Source organism: Pezoporus occidentalis, unplaced genomic scaffold (assembly GCF_034315485.1).
Source record: "Pezoporus occidentalis ecotype Australia unplaced genomic scaffold, CSIRO_AGI_Poc_V1 ctg101, whole genome shotgun sequence".
Taxonomy (NCBI): domain Eukaryota; kingdom Metazoa; phylum Chordata; class Aves; order Psittaciformes; family Psittacidae; genus Pezoporus; species Pezoporus occidentalis.
The window spans coordinates 2429790-2446833 of record NW_026912791.1 but is presented as its reverse complement, the minus strand read 5'-3'; the positions used below and the strand labels follow the sequence as shown (position 1 = coordinate 2446833).

The following is a 17044-nucleotide window of genomic DNA, read 5'->3' as shown; positions in this document are numbered from 1 at the left end:
TCCCTTACTGTTCCTGGGATGTAGTCTTTTATTATGTCACAAAATTACTTCATAGGGAAAACTAATCACTTAGAGCAAAATTACTTTCATACAGGTCAGTCCCCTGATCAATTCGCGAAACAGCTATATAACTCATGGTGTAGGTGCTGGTAAATTCAAGGGGTTTGGTAAAGAAGTTGCAAGAACCACTGCATCCAGCTTTGTACACAGAAGTCATAACTGTTCCCATTGTCACTGCTGAACTAGTTCACGACTGAGCAACCTCAAACTGACACTAAATTGTAATGGCTCCTCAGCAACAGGTAACTAAACAACAGAGGTAGGAATTTGTAAGAGATGCTGGGACCATATGAATCATGCAATGGGTAAAGTTCTAGACATATGAAGACAACTGCTGTCAGCAGCCAGTGTCAAAATACATCTCTAAAATACTTGGATTTAAAAATAATGGGATAAGATGAAACTTTCGTGAATAACAATACACTTACAAGATTTTCAAATGAAAATAGTATCTGGGGACTAAATCACCCAGCTATTTAAAGCTATTAGTTGTAAAGTAGTATTATTCTGGCTTTTCAGCAGATGTTTTAAAAATCATGGCTTCCACTTTGAAAAGGCTGTGGAATAGAGCAGCTCATACTCCAAACACCCACACTCTTGCACCTTCTGCTGACAAATTGGAAATGGGCCTACAGGAAAACCAACAAACAGCAGGGTCACAGTAAAACACGAGTGTTTGGGAGGCTGCTTTAATTTCATGCTTTGCTGGTTGCTTTTCCTACCATGGCCTTGATCCCTTCCTACCCCCTTAATATAAACTGTAACGTTTTTCCTGCCCACTAAACAGAAAATTCTTGGAAAACACTACATAAGCTTCTGACATTCCTCTCAAATGACTACTTTGATGCCCTTTACTGCAAGCACCTGTATGTTTTACAGAAAAGTTCAGCCACTAGCATTCACAAACATTTGTTTTTCTATCTGGCAATGAATAAAAACTCATTTCATATGCAGCATAAAAATTCTCAACTCCAGACACTTTGTGTATTCATAGTCATAACCCATTAAAGTATAATCAGCTACCAGCACCTTCTAATTAAGTGGTTCCATAGCAGGAAATAGCTGGCAAAAGCACTTAAAGCAGCTCTGATCATTTCTGACAGTGTTTGCTTGTGCAAGTCTCTTAAGACGGGAAGCTGGCTGACTTGCAGTCTGGATAGCATAAGAGCTGGAAAAGTGGCAAGGAGCCAAGTTTTGAGGTTACACATCACAATAGTTATCATTCGTTTGTTTTTGACATTACTGGCTAGTCAGAGAGTCCTGCAGAACACAATCCAGAGTGAAGTAGATTGAAAAGAAAAACACTCTGGGATGTCATGAAGCCTGCTCAAAGCTCCTTTGGCCACTCATAAAAAGGAAGGGTTTCATGGTTTAAGGCTTCAATTATAATATACAAGTCAGAAGTTAATCTTGACCATAAAGGATAAAATTTAACTCCCCGTAAGTGCATTAGAGATTGGAAAGACCCAAACTAGACTGTCACAGGAAAAAAAAAAAAAAATTGTATAGTATTACTCAGTGGAAAAACCTGTTGTTAAAACTGTGGTGCATAATTTCTGCAGCTTGAGGGTATTTTTTAACTCAAAAGTCAAAAAAGTCAGAAATAAAATGAGAAAATAGAAATTAATTTCTATTAAGCCTGTCTTGGGATACAGAAGTCCTATCAAAAACATTATGATTTCCCTTGGGTTTTGACACCACTAAGTACTCCTTTTTAAAATCAAAAATCAAAACAATACTTATAATTGGGTCATTGTCATTAAACCTCCCTTTCTTACAAGCACAGTACTGCTATTGCCGTCCTGTCTAATTAGTAGTTGTTTTTTGGTCCTGTCTGTCTTGTCTCATTCAGTACAGAGTTGATCCACAGTACTTAATAGAAGTATTTTCCTTCTCAAAGAAATATTTATGGGAAAAGTATTCCCACAGACTCGAGAGAACTCTTTGTCAGGTCTCACAAGGAAGCTCACATCTGGGGTAGGACTACAGAAAGAATAGGTTGGTAGGTTTGTTGCAACCATGGCAAAAAGGAAAATGCGTGCTGCTACCCACATATCTGTGTGATTTTTACCTAGGCTATTACAAATTACATGCATCGAGCCTGTCACACTGCTTTGGGTTTCATCAGAGTGTACATGAAACAGGAAACTCATCTTTTACTTTACTGATGTTTTATAGTATAGCATTGCTCTCAGAAAGCATACCTTATTTTCATTAACATTAAGAGCTTTTGATAAAACATTACACCTTTTTACATCTGAAGAGTAATTACACAACAAATAACATTGTTTGCAGTTTGTCTCGCAACAGATACCTAGCTTTCCATCACGATGGAAGAAGCAAATGCTAGCAACTCATGAGCAGATACGTAAGATAAGAGGTTAGTGTTCATATAGAGATGCTTGTCATGGCCTAAGGATGGATTCTGGAACTTTCCTGCCCCCATCCATCCCTTTTAATTTTCAGAAGTTAAAAAGAAAGTCTAGTTAGGATAATTAATACCAAAAATCTGTTCCACTTTTGATAAACAAAAGTGGAGTATTCATACACTTGTTAACTTAATTGAAGCAAACCACACTGGCTGGCTAATTAATTCTCTGTCACCACCTACAGATTATTCTTTTAGTAATGTCAGGCTCCATAAATTCCTTAGCAAAGAAGTATAAATTGTATTTTCCCCAGGGCCAATGACAATGTGAGTTCAGAGGACAGACAATTATAATCTGGAACTCTGTCCTATACCATTCAGAAATACCTTGAATGTGGGCTCCACAGAAGTGACATAAGCAGTCACTGCTTTGCAGGAACGTCTGCTGCCAGAGAAAGGTGATTTCTTTTGCCCTCACTATACAACTATTCTGTGCTTCTCTCATGAAGAGTGTCGTGGTTTAAACCCAGTCAGGTAACTCGTTCGCTCACTCCCCCCCTTTCTTGCCCTCCCCCTGCTCTCGGAGGGACGGAGAGGAGAATCAAAAAGAATGCAACTCCCACGGGTTGAGATAAGAACAGTTTAGTAACTAAGGTATAACACAAATCACTACTGCTACCACCAATGATAATAATGATAAAGGAAATAACAAGGGAAGAGAATACATCATCTCACCACCAGCCGAGAACACTCCCAGTTACATCCTGGGCATGACGTGCTGTGGTATGGAATACCTCTTTGGTCAGTTTGGGTCAGGTGTCCTGTCTCTACTTCCTCCTGGCTCCCCCTCCTCCCTGGCAGAGCATGAGCCTCACAGAGTCCTTGGCCAAACCAAAACATCACTTGTTATCAGCTCTGTTCCCGAGCTGAAAGTCAAAACACTGCACTGTACCAGCTACCAAGAAGGGGAAAAATGACTGCTACTGCTGAACCCAGGACAAAGAGGATAAATTAATGTTATCAATAAAAACAGGAAAAAAATGCTAGCAGAATGCAGTTTGCTGTTCTGGGAGGAAAAAAAATAAAAGGGCAAGAAAATTCTCTTTAGACTTACAAGGAACACTGGATCATTTTCAGATTGGGGATTCAAGTGTGCATGGTTTAACTTAAGAGTTCTTATCAATCATTATTGATATTGCACTGACTGTATATAAGTGAGATGTAAAGAAATGCAAAAAAAAAAAAAAATCAGCTTACTTTGGTTGACTTTTGGTTTTGATCAAATAAACTGGGACAATACCATGATCAGATGATGTTTTGGCAGGAATCCCTACCAATTCTTGGAACACAGTCTCTATTTGTCTTAAAAGAAAATACACCAATTTCCTGTAGTGACACTCACATGCTAAGTCACCTTCTGTAAATCCCTAAGAGTGCAATGAGGAAAGCACACTGTGCATGGGGGAAGGAACTGCTGTGTAGTGGAACTTCTGTAGCTTGCACAAGTGGGAAGGTAAACACAAATGAAAGCTTCCTCTTTTTCTTCAGTGCATCACAAGCTGGGTGGAAAGATAAATACAACCTGAATTAAGTTTTGATTCTTCTTGTTTGTTAAAGTGTTCTTAGCACTCATACTCCAAATTTTACAGGAGTGCTTCCTTGGATTTACTGATGCTGCTGTCTATTCTTAGCATAGTGGAATAATTTGGGCCTAACTGATGAAAAGTCTTTAAAGATTCATGGGTAACAGAAGAACGTAGAAAATAGCTCTTCCTTCCCTTTCTATGGTTGTCAGCCTTTTGAGTAAGAGCCAATACTTTTTATTTGCAAAGTCCATCTAGATTTAGATGTCATGGAAAGAACACATGCACATCTTTCCTGACATTCATTTATTTAAATATACAACTCAACATGGAGGGTCTGATAAATTCTATAGAATAAAAATGTCTTTGTGAGTGTCTCTTATGAAAGATGCTTGCTAGAGTGCTGCAGCTTGTATACATTTGAATTCAAACACTAAGGTACTGCTGGCTGAGATGGCATAAATCGGCAAAAGTCCCATTGACTTCAATCAAGTAAGTCACAAACTAATCTGTCATCTTCCTGGCTTCGTACAACTAACCTTGAAAATATCTTTCCAGTGTTTGGTAAGAGATATTACCAGTTACCATGAAAGGAGGACAAACCAAACTATTTGGGAAACTAGCTCACAGTTAAATATATTCTTTTTGTCCTCTTCACCTATTACTAATGCAAAGTATTTTCAAGGGTGTCTCTAGTTTATGTGAACCTTCATCAGATAATTTACTCTGCAGTCAGAAGAGCCTTTGGTCAGTAATCAACTCATTGTCTCTTTCTAGGCAAAGCTAAAATCCTTCGCTGCCAAAATCATTCAGCTCCTGAAGGAATGGACTGAAACTTTCCCCTATGATTTCCAAGATGAAAAATCCATGAAAGAATTGAAGGAGATTGCTCACAGAATCACACAATGTGATGAGGTAGGGATGGATAAACATTAAGTGGTAAAGCAATATTTGTCAACCTTTAAATATACAAACCCTGTAAACTGTCAATATAAGTGCAGGACATGGGCCAAGAGATGAATTTAATGGTCCATTACCAGAAACTGTCTACTGTATAATCAAGTGTAAGAGAAAGAGACAAAATACGAGAAATGGATGTAGTGGAAAAGGAGAAAGGACAGTGACTATAACGGCACAATATAGTTAACTTTCATCATAACTTACATTCCAACCTTTGTTACTACTCCAAGTCCCACAAGGCATATCAGCTAGTTGTATCAAATGGGCAGAGAAGAGATTCAGAGCAGCCCTGCAGAGAAAGACTTGGGGGTGTTGGTTGATGAGAAAATGAACATGAGCCGGCTTCATTGTGCACTCGCAGCCCAGAAAGCCAACCATATCCTGGGCTGCATCAAAAGGAGCGTGACCAGCAGGTCGGAGGAGGTGATCCTGCCCCTCCACTCTGCTCTCGTGAGACCTCACCTGGAGTATTGTGTGCAGTTCTGGTGTCCTCAACATAAAAAGGACATGGAACTGTTGGAACAAGTCCTGAGGAGGGCCACGAGGATGATCAGGGGACTGGAGCACCTCCTATATGAAGATAGGTTGAGAAAGTTGGGGCTGTTCAGCCTGGAGAAGAGAAGGCTGCGTTGAGACCTCATAGCAGCCTTCCAGTATCTGAAGGGGGCCTAGAAGGGTGCTGGAGAGGGATTCTTCATCAGGGACTGCAGTGACAGGACAAGGGGTAATGGGTTTAAACTTAAACAGGGGAAGTTCAGGTTAGATATAAGGAAGAAGTTCTTTACTGTGAGGGTGGTGAGACACTGAAACAGGCTGCCCAAAGAAGGGGTAAATGCTCTATCCCTGATAGTGTTCAAGGTCAGGTTGGACAAAGCCTTGGACGACATGGTCTAGTGTGAGAGGAGTTGGAACTAGATGATCTTAAGGTCCTTTCCAACCCTAAATATTCTATAATTCTATGTATTACTGCTCAAGGTGAAGATGCTTATTATTTAATAGTTCATTCTTAGTTCCTAACAATAATCAGCAACTGTTTTTTTGCTGTGTCTCAGGTGACATACACAATAATTCCACAAAAGAAACTTTGCTACCTAGTCATTCATCAGTCTTAACAGCTCTGAGTTTCTAGCCTATGAAGAAAACTAGGCCCCACAAGACTTCTGTAAAGCAAACAGATAAATCAAAATCAAATAAAACAAGGGTTGAACTGACACTTATTTTCCTCATTGAAAAGGTCACTACCAGTAGACAGAAAGAAGGACTGCAAGGGAATTAATTGTTAAGCATTTGTATGAACATGAAAGGCATACTCGTATAGAAGCAGAAGCTGCTTCTTGTTTTTAAACCCACCACCTCAAGATATTTGAGAACAACTAGCAGGAAATGGAAAGGCAGTTGTATTATGTGTTTCTGTTGATTCATGTATGGAGAAAATGAAGACCAACAGGTTTGACAGCACTGCATGAATCAGCAATAGGACACAATACGATTAGGTGCTACCAAGTTGTCAAAAGGAAGTATGTCAGTTTTATTGCATAAGCAAAGCTGTTTACTTGGATGCCACTATGAAAATGTCAGCGCCCGAGAGTAGGAGGAGAAAAGGAAATAGGATTGTAATATTCCTTCTATTCCTTTTGTAGACAAGGACAAAAAGGTTTATGTGTGTTGGCAGAGATACTACTGTGAAAGGGGACCTGGCAGAGTTTTTTAGCATTTAGTATTTAATTTGTCTATCACTTTGAACTAGAGTGAACTTGTGGTCTTTCTTTCTCTTCCCCTTTCCTCCCACTCTGATATGTATGAATAAATTGTCATTTGAGAAACAGGTCTTCCTGAAGTGGCTCAGTGCTCTGGCGTCTGAGGAATCTAATGACATCCATTAGTTACCGCATCACTGTTTTGACTTGTAGCCTTGTTAAGGGGATCAAACTTGATCAGCAAAGAACTGTGCCACATCTAACTCCCATGACACATAATTTGACATCAGTGACAAAAAACAGCTCATGCTCTCAGTATTTGTCACCACAATACTGTATAAGTATATAATAAGTATAATAAGTATACCCATACTGTGCTTCCACAAGGGATTACGGCAATGGTTTGGAGTTTTATTTTGTATTTTAAAGCTTTTCCTATTCTCCTAAGACACTATTCTCCATACATAGGATAGAAAGCACTGGAACAGGCTGCCTAAGGAAGTCGTGAATACTCCATCCCTGGCAGTGTTCAAGACCAGGTTAGACAGAGCCTTGGATAACATGGTCTAGTGTGAGGTGTCTGTGCCCATGGCAGGGAGGTTGAAATTATATGATCTTAAGGTGCTTTCCAACCTTAACCATCCTGTGATTCTGTAAAGTCAACTGAGAACTCATAGAAAGCAGTCAGATGCTTGTCCTAGTGATAGCAGACAGCATTATCAGATAGCTATCGGTACAGCCGGGGTTGTGCCCCAAGAACAAATGTCTTGCTTGAATTCAAACAAGTTATTGTACTTTCATTGACTTATTTTCCAAAGTTGTAAGAAAATTTAGGGTAAGACTAAGTAACGAAAGAAAACTGCTAAATGTATACGGGCATTTGTCTTAGCATTAAGATGCTAATAAATTTACAGTAGCTTAAGTAAACCATAGTTTTTCATTTCACTTCAGTTTCTTGATCTGCCTTCACATACTGTGATACTCCCACCTGCCTTCAAGTTTTATTCTTTGTGGTCCGTATCTAGGAAGTCTGCTTCCTCCCAAAGGTGTAGTTAAATCAGACACAGCAGCTGAAGTAAAATGGTTTACAATAGAAAGCTCAGGATACCAGAGAACACAATCAGCACTTTATTTTAGCACCCTCCACACCCTGCTCCTTTGGCATTTCTGAACACTTGTAGCACAATATCACAAATGGCTCTAGACAGCTGCTGTTCGGCAGTAATCCGGTTGCCTCAAGATGAGCTACGCTGCTTTCAGCTTTTCGTTTGATTTCACTTGGGAGTCAGATTATTGCCTTGTAAAGCAACACTCTGACACTATTATTGCTTAATTATACCATGCAATATGCAAGTATTTGGTAGTCACCGTCTCTCACATCTGGTACATAATTTCAGTCATCACTGCACATTAGTGGCTTCTTTGAACAATCACAGATTCATTGCAGTTCTTTCTAGTGTATCCAGTTGACTGGCAGAAACCAACAGAGCAAGCTGTAAACAGTTATTGTGGCTGAGAGAAATAATTTGCATGAAAGCAACAGAACAATTGTGTAGGAAAGAGAAGGACTGTCTTTGGTAGAATTATGTTTTTCCAATTTCTAAGGAGCAGGAAGAACAGGATTGGAGAACCTAGGTCATTTAAAGCAGTAACAGGAGGGATGGAAAGCAGAACACTGATCAAGTTAGCTCTTTGGAGTTGATTTCATTGAGGAATGTCTGTAGGACACAATGGCAGAAAGCATTTAGCATGCCTTAGTTGTCAAAACACTGAGCAGATGGATAACAGATCTTTGGCTTTACTGGTAGGTATCCTTATTGGTCCTATGTTTAAAATCTGCACCTGATAAACAGAAAGGCATTTTAGTTGTCCAAGAGCATGATGTGCATTGTGCTTTTACCAAAATCTTCGTATGCTGTAGTTGTTCAAAGCCAAACCAGTGTATTTTAGGGATATATTCTTGGACATATTAATTCCCTAGGTTATGCCTGGGCTAGACTTGATAATCAGTGGGTCTGGTCACAATGAGAAGGAGCTTTTTGGCACTTTGAACACAGAGAATCCAAGAAGCCTTGTGCAAGCAAGTCAACCACCTTTCACCTTAACCACTATTAAGCTGTTTACATGGATGCCTTTGAAAAGGGGGTACTAGCCAAAATCTGCCACAAGGAGCAGACCAGCGAAATAAGCAAAACAGACTTGGGAAGGCAGGCAGGCATAACAGTGTCATTATGAAGTTGTGTGGGCAGTTAGGACAAGTTAATTTGACATAAGATTATCAGCTCAGATAAGATGAAAGAAAACAGATAGCAGGCATTTATTTTTTTCCCTGTCAGAAATTCTCTGGCGATCTGTGTCTGCAAGACCTTAAGTTTTTTAGCAGTCATTGTTTCTGCCTTTTGCTTAGGAAAATGGAACAGTGAAAAAGATCATTAGCCAGATGACACAGAACCTCCTGATGGCCCTCTCTGCACGGAGCCAGTACCAGGAAATCAAAGAGAAATTCCGGCAACCTGCTACTGACAAAGGCACCATCCTCAAAACCAAGCCACAGTCAACTCAAAAGGACATCCTGAGTGTGTGCTGTGACCCTCTGATCTTGGCACAGCAGCTGACCTATGTCGAACTGGTGAGGCACTAATTTGTGTGAATGATTTACTTTTCCATTTAGTAAATGTTAAGATACTCATTGTGTAAGCTTTGCTGTGGCTTCACTGAAAGCCTCCAGTGTTTTAATCAAAAAGTACCAAGACCAATTAGCTACACCAATAACACCTCACACATCTCAACTGTAGGAAGATAAAAGTTACCAAAATGTTCTCCTAACTTTGGCTTTATTGATGCATTTTTCACTAAACTCTGTTTGTCTGTGCAGTCACAATCTCTCATCTCTCCAAAACACAGGAAAGGGTGAGCAACATTTACCCAGAGGATCTGATGCAGATTGTCAGCCACATGGACTCCCTGGATAATCACAAGGTATACAAGAAAGGGTGTGGAGGGAAAAAGAAACAAAAAATAATCAGGGTAAAGAACCTCCATAATTTGAGTACACTCTGTGCAAGAAAGGCTGACGTTTTCTAGCCTGCCTTAAAAAATATCCAGCAAGATTTTACCAGGATATGAAAAGGACATTTATCCTTTGGTATGTTGACTTTATCATGCTACAGGATAGGATTAACACGTGGCCTGTTCTCTTACAGTGCCGAGGTGATGTGACCAAAACCTATAATTTGGAGGCCTATGACAATTGGTTCAATTGTCTCAGCATGCTGGTAGCTACAGAGATTTGTCGGGTAGGTATTCATAGAAAAAAAGATAGCAAAGAGATACTGGCCTTAAAGACAAGAGACAGACAATGGTCTAATAGAGATTTAAACATTAGCAGTGCAATTAAAGATAATGGCATTACTTAAGCATTAAATTATTTTCATGCTTATATGGTTGAGAGTTCATGGTCGTGTTTGGCTTTGCATGTATTCTCTAGTTTTGTCTATCTTCTGTAGTAGCATTAGTCATGCAGTGAAATTAAACATGTGGAGCTTGAATTAGGAGCTCTTTTGGGTTTATTTTGTTTAAATACATCCATTAATTCTTAAGAAGATACTCATCTTTATATGCAGATTTACCAGTGAACAGCTGTTCTTCCACTGCATTTAGATATCATTAGCATTGTCATATATACATATTTGTGGTTGAAAAATCAGGAATAAGCTTTCTTTGAAGACTGAAAAGAAGGTGGACTACAGGAAAGATTTAAAAGTGCAAGAACAGTCTTATTAGAAATTAAAGTAACTTCTATCACGTAATAAAGAAATGGAAAGTTCACTGCCCCATAAACCTTTTTCTTTCCCTGAATAACAAACTTTTTTTTATTCTTTGTCATTTTAGGTTCCTATTAATATGCACCAATTCAAGCAAATGGGACATTTTCTCTCTATTCCTATTAGTCAGGAATTCTCCTGTTCTCCTATTCCTCTTCTGTGGGAATCCAGATTCCTAGGGGAATTTCGTGAAGTTTGACATATCAATCCTAATCTCTTAGGATTTCCTGCTGTTACAGACACTTACTACAAAAACACACCAAGACATCTTCCAGAGCTGGCTTGTATGGCTAGTCAAACAAAAAGGCTAAGCCAAGCCGTTGACTACTGAATGATTTTCTTTCAGTATAACATGGAAACTGAAGTATTTATGCAAGAGGTTGTGTTTTTTAAAAAGAAAAACTAATTCCCTTGTGAAGTAGTCTGCAGTCACCACTTGGGAGCCACTTTTGTACAAGCCAGAACAAACTTCCAGATCTAAATATAGGAAAGAGCTCAATAAATGAATGTAATCCAGGCAATAATACTAGCTTAAAATTGAAAAAAAAGAGAAAGAAAAAGAGAAAGATTGATGGCTTTTGGAAATGAAGTTTGAAAACAATGCTATATATTAATTTTGCTTTGCCATTTATATTAAAAGAAAAAATCTGCAAAGTAGATGCTCAGCATAACTTACTAGATACCTTCAGCATAACTTGCTAGATTATTTTTGTGTCAGCATGAATGGGAATTTGTACATTTGATCGTCTTCACTACCTGCTCTCAAAACATAATTTAAGAGTATACACTGTAAAATGAGAAAATTGGGACATCGTAACTGTTATCCCTCATATTCAGGTTATATGCCTTGGTCTTAAGTCTGCTTTTCCGCCTTCCTCATAGGTTTAGTTTTTTTTTGCATATATTCTTTAGAACAACAGCTTCAGGTTATCTTTTTTTTTTTTTTCAAGTAATGGGAAGTTGCTGAAAACGTCCAGCCTGTTTATATAAGATTCCCCAAAACGCTGAACTTCATGAATAAACAAAACTTTACATTCCCCCACAGCTAGACAAATAATTGATAGTATACTTCTGCTCTTAACAAAAGTTAATCATAACAAAATACCTTCAATGCTATTATCATAATGAGATTTAGCTGGATCAAATCTTGAAATATCTATTCAATCAACCTGTTACAATGCCTTTTACTGAATATCCCATCCAAAATTCAGTCCATCCCTTCCCTCTTAACAGATCTTTGGGTGGGTTTTTTTTCAGGTTGTAAAGAAAAAGCAGCGTACAAGAATGGTGGAATTTTTCATTGATGTGGCAAGAGAATGCTTCAATATTGGAAACTTCAACTCAATGATGGCTATTATCTGTGAGTATCCTTAACACAGATGACAGAAGGCACTCCATTTTACAACCTGACTGGCAAGACGATGCTCATACTTGCCCTAAATCAGCTGACTACCTCAGCATACACACTTCTACAGGGGCAGTATGTACCAGTGACAGATTAATGTGTGGGTGGGTAAGTGTTAGCTACAACTTCTGTTTCTGAAGCTGAACTGCCTTCCAAAATACATTGGCGCCGATACATAAAAAAACAGAGGGCTAACATAACTGTTTAACTCGGTTGTTTCTTTCTGTCCTCTCTCTCCATTCAGCTGGCATGAACTTGAGTCCTGTGGCACGGCTAAAGAAAACTTGGTCCAAGGTCAAAACAGCCAAATTTGATGTTTTAGAGGTATGTATAAAGTTTAGACTTTACCTAGAAATCCACCAAATACTAATTCCATACCAGAGGTTCGGATAAAACTAAGTCAGAGATCACCGAGGCAGTGGTCACCAGCACATAAACATTAGAGAGATCATTTCCTGAATTTCAAACGCCCTACTTGCCTGCAGAGAGTGCAAGCTTTCTTTAAGGTTATTTCTTCCTAGCATATTTTTTCCAATTAGGTCGTTTTCACTCCAGCAGCTGCTGCTTTGCTACACTTAAAACTAATAAGAGTACTCCATCTAGTGGAGATCTGAATGAAAATACTTAACCAGAACCATCACTGCAAAGATCGATGACAGCAAGTTAGAATTTTGGGAGGTTTCACCCAATAGACATTTCTCATTTCCTTTCAGGCTTCTGTTAGCCATTGAAATAAAGCATAGGTGTAAAGCCAATACAGAATTCTCCTTCCAAGCAAGACAGAAGTTAGAAAAACCTGAATCTAGATGTACTAAGCATATGCTACTCTTTGAAAATTTAAGGAGAGGGCCAAAGAATTCATAAAGAATGAACTCCCCGAAGGAAGGAAACATGTATTACTTGACTGCCTTTCCCCCCCATAAAAACAGCATCACATGGATCCATCCAGCAACTTCTGTAACTACCGCACAGCCCTGCAAGGAGCGGCACAGCGATCTCAGACTGCCAACAGCAATAGAGAGAAAATAGTCATCCCGGTTTTCAACCTGTTTATTAAAGATATCTACTTTCTGCACAAAATACATACAAACCGCTTGCCCAATGGGCAGATAAACTTCAAGGTAGGACTTTGCTATTACAGAAACTGGAATGCTACTTAAAACATTGTAAATTATAAACATTTGCCAGTTTTGAACTTCTAGTTCATTATATTACCAATTCCTTCAGCATTGCTATGATCTACTGTTTCACCAAATTTCTGTGAAAGCAAGTGCTTGAAGTTGCCATGTTTATATTACATATCCAGCAGATCCACAACTGCATGTACAGAAAAGAATCTAAAAATCTGCTGGTACATAATTTCCATCAGTTAAAAGGTTAGTTTTAAAAGGTACTAAAATAGCAACAAGAAACAGCATGAATAATACGACTGAGGGTGTGAAACTGAAACAAAAGAACTAATAGTTGGAAGAAAACAGTATTTTAATAATATTATTTTAATTACCTCATGCAGAAGTTCTGGGAAATTTCAAGACAGATCCATGATTTCCTGACATGGAAACAGGTTGAGTGCCCTTTTGAAAAAGACAAGAAGATTCAGAGCTATCTACTCACAGCACCCATTTATAGTGAAGAAGGTAAAATCCTTTACTCAGCATTACAGTGAATGAATATTCAGTATAGTGAGCACTAGACTGAATATGCAGATAAAAAAAAGTGCAAAAGTATTAGATGAATATGTATTATCACTTCTGTATCAGCTTCTGAGGAGAATAAACTTCATTATGAAGTCTGACAAGTTACACCTACTGTATTGTAATTCTTTTTCTTCAATTAACAAACCCATGTATCTGACTGTTCTTATTTTATTTACTAGCTCTGTTCATTGCATCCTTTGAAAGTGAAGGCCCAGAAAATCACATGGAGAAAGACAGCTGGAAAACACTCAGGTATGAAACTTCCTGAGAACATGAGGTTTTTTTGGTTTGGGGTTTTTTGGGGGAGTTTGTGTTTTTGTTTTTTTTACAGTCACACACAGGCATGTGATCATGAGCTTCCTCCTATTTGCATACACATTTTAAGACCATTTTGGCTCAAATATATTTATTTTTTCTTTAAAATTCAAATCTGAAAAATTCCATATGGCTTGGACATATGGGCAGCTTTAAGTCATTGAAAACAGCCAGACCAGTTCAGGCTGCAAGATCACTGCTGGGACTACAAAAGAGAATATGCTTTGTTTAGGCTATCAAATACAGTAAAAGAATCTACATTTGTAGCAGTTTTCAGACATGCTTTTCTCAGGGAAACAAATATATAGAGATAATAATAAATTGCTATCAGTCCTCATACCTATGCATTTATTAATCCTATAAAAAGGTGAAGTTTTATATGAATACTCTTAATTTTCAGCCTACTGTTAAGGGAAAAAGCCTCAATGATTCCTCTTCCCTCTGAGAGGGGGAAGCACCTCTTCCATGTACATTATGAGAACAGCTAATTTAGATAAAAATTCTAATACTGAGCCCAAGGCAGAAAGAGAGATTTAGAACTTTGTAAATCATGTTAGATACTTAGATTTGAAATACCCATACCACATAAAGAATGAAGGAAGAAGCCTGTATGTCCTAGGCTGCAGTTGAGCTACATTAGGATACTATTGTCCTAGACAAGACACTGCTTCCCAGTGATCCCAGTGTTCCTTAGGAAGTCCACATAAGCTTTTCATTTATGACACCCACACAATGTAACTCGCATTAAATCCAATGCTGTTCAGCATAGTTTAAAATGACAGAACATCATGTTGCCACAGCACATCTTAAGGGCCTGAATAATGTTATAAAAGTTAAATTTTCATTTAAAGTCAGCAACTTTATTGGAATTCAGGGATATATTCCACTTTGCAACAGCTGGAAATTTATCCCTTGAAGAAAGGCCACCAGGTAACGATGCAAGATAGATCTAATGCCCACAGTCACCAAAACTGTAACATTTTTTGTTGTTACAGGAAGATAATTTTATTTTTTATTACTTTTAGGACAACTCTGCTTAACAGAGCCTGAGATTCTTGGATCTGATCTGCAGACTTTGAAGCACATTGAATGAACATGTTTTTACAATCTGAAGGACTTGGACTGAGCTGAGAAAGACCTCACTGGCTGAGGTCTGTTTTGTATATACAGTAACTTTTATGAAAAAAATGTGGTAAATATTTCACATGTCAACCTTAAGGCACTTGAGTGAAGGGTTTTGGTTTTTTTATTTTGAATACAAGGGCAGGGCCCTGTTCTCAGAGATGAAGTGTATGATAGGAGATGGTATCCCTGGGGAGATCTTATTCTATTAGCATCCAAATTTTTATTTTTTATTACTTCAACCAAAATAAATAAAAATTGAAAACACACTTCTCAACTAAAGCCGATGTTCCAGTTAAGTACTCCACTGGAGCAGTATCCTACAGAGCACTCAACATGTCTCTAGCTTTGAAGTAAAGGGTCTCCTTCAAATCAGGTGTTAGTTCACACGTGTTAGTGTTTGTAGAGTCAAGGCCTTAGACATCTGCAGTAAGCATGTTCCGCTCCTACATCAGAAAATAGTGCCTTACAAGGTACTGATATCGTTTAGTGTACCTTCTATTACGCTGGACTGGAAGTAAAGAAAATAAAAATATGGATGTCTTGAAACCAGCTAAAAAGTACTCTTTAAATAAAGTGGAGAATATGGCACATGAAGTAGAGTATACCTGCCTGTAACATTGATGGTGCAGCAAACATTATTTTTGTTACACGATTTAAAAAGATAAGATGGGGTAACTGTTGGGGAATGTGTGTTTGTGTGTGTGTGTAAGTGTGCGTGCACATGTGAAGATGCACGCATGTCTAATACTTCTGGGAACTATCATTTAAATTCTGGCTGTCAGAGTAGTTTGTGTTTTCCTTTTTAAAAGAAATCAGGGATTTTTTGTTTACTATTTTGTTTGAGAGAAGGATGTCTAACCTAGCTTATCTCTGCAAAACAGGCTCAGTATGTTTTTTTTGAAAACAGTTTTTGGAAAATAGAAGTCATACATGAGCTAGGGAGAGGGAAATACTCAGATACCCCATTTGAAATTAAGGCTAAAATTTCCAAAGAAACTGAAGAAGAGCTAATCACCACTGAACTGGTCATTTAATTCCCCAGGTTCCTTTGAAAATGCTAGTCTGCTCTTACAGACAATTAAAGCAAAGAACAAGTAATAAGTTTTTCCTAGTATTTTATAAGCCATGATTAACTGAGCCAGAACATGTTGAAATCTAAGGGAAGACACCATAAGAGATTGGTCAAACCTTTGAACCCAGGTTAGTACCAAACTGGAGGTGATCTATAACCCTACTGGCACTTAACCATTTCTAATTTCTTCTCTTAGTCTTGAGTTTACACATGATTTGGCTATCTAAATGAGCACCCAAGGAGCTTATGTTTTCAAGAAAAAATAAAAAAAAATACACAGTTCAGGACTTAATTCAGAGATCAGGTAAGAAACTAAGAAGAAAAAAAAAAAAAAGCTCAGATTAAAACTTATTTTGATGAATTGACCAATTATTACCCATTAATAGCTTCTGTCCTTTACAGTAAGTGTTCTCTTAAGGCTTGAGGGCTGGATATACAGTAAAGGTAATTACCTGAGCCAGGCAATTAGATGATATTAAACAAGGCCCTCTAGAGTTTACAGTGGTTACAGCCTTCCTTGTAGAGCCTCACAGAGGACCTCTGCACAAGCTTCTTTAAAAAGTATCAACTGCATGTAGATGGGTTTTCTCTTATTCTGCCTTCTGTTGAAGAAGGGGTAAGATTTGCAGGACCAAGGGTCTGGTTTGTTCCAGTCCAGTAGACTCTTCTTGCTGAGTGCCTACAACCAAGAGCAGCACCACTGTTTCATGCAGCATCTAGGATTACTTAGAAATTATTTGCTGTATTGGACCTATAGTACCGTGAAAAATTAAAGAGCCTTCCCTCTCTCCCTGTTCCACTTTGACAAATACTTAAAAGAGTAAATTGGGGTAAGGGAGGGAGATAAATCAACATTTTACTATTCCCATAGCATTGACATCAAAGACAAATAAAAGACAAGAACAGTCCAGAAATGGGGAAAGGATAATTCTTACGAT

General features: G+C 38.2%; 1 protein-coding gene across 4 annotated transcripts in view; it reads left to right on the top strand.

The window, feature by feature from the left end:
- RASGEF1A (RasGEF domain family member 1A) overlaps nucleotides 1-16180 on the top strand; it is a 165461-nt gene extending 149281 nt beyond the window's left edge. For all 4 annotated transcript variants that reach the window (XM_062613629.1, XM_062613607.1, XM_062613623.1 and 1 more), the window contains 10 exons: nucleotides 4789-4926; nucleotides 9076-9297; nucleotides 9573-9647; nucleotides 9872-9964; nucleotides 11750-11852; nucleotides 12142-12221; nucleotides 12827-13018; nucleotides 13411-13534; nucleotides 13774-13846; nucleotides 14935-16180. In XM_062613629.1, coding sequence (XP_062469613.1) covers nucleotides 4789-4926; nucleotides 9076-9297; nucleotides 9573-9647; nucleotides 9872-9964; nucleotides 11750-11852; nucleotides 12142-12221; nucleotides 12827-13018; nucleotides 13411-13534; nucleotides 13774-13846; nucleotides 14935-14959 — 1125 coding nt within the window. In that variant the 3' untranslated portion in view covers nucleotides 14960-16180. The remainder of the gene's footprint in view (nucleotides 1-4788; nucleotides 4927-9075; nucleotides 9298-9572; nucleotides 9648-9871; nucleotides 9965-11749; nucleotides 11853-12141; nucleotides 12222-12826; nucleotides 13019-13410; nucleotides 13535-13773; nucleotides 13847-14934) is intronic.
- Nucleotides 16181-17044: the final 864 nt, after the last annotated feature.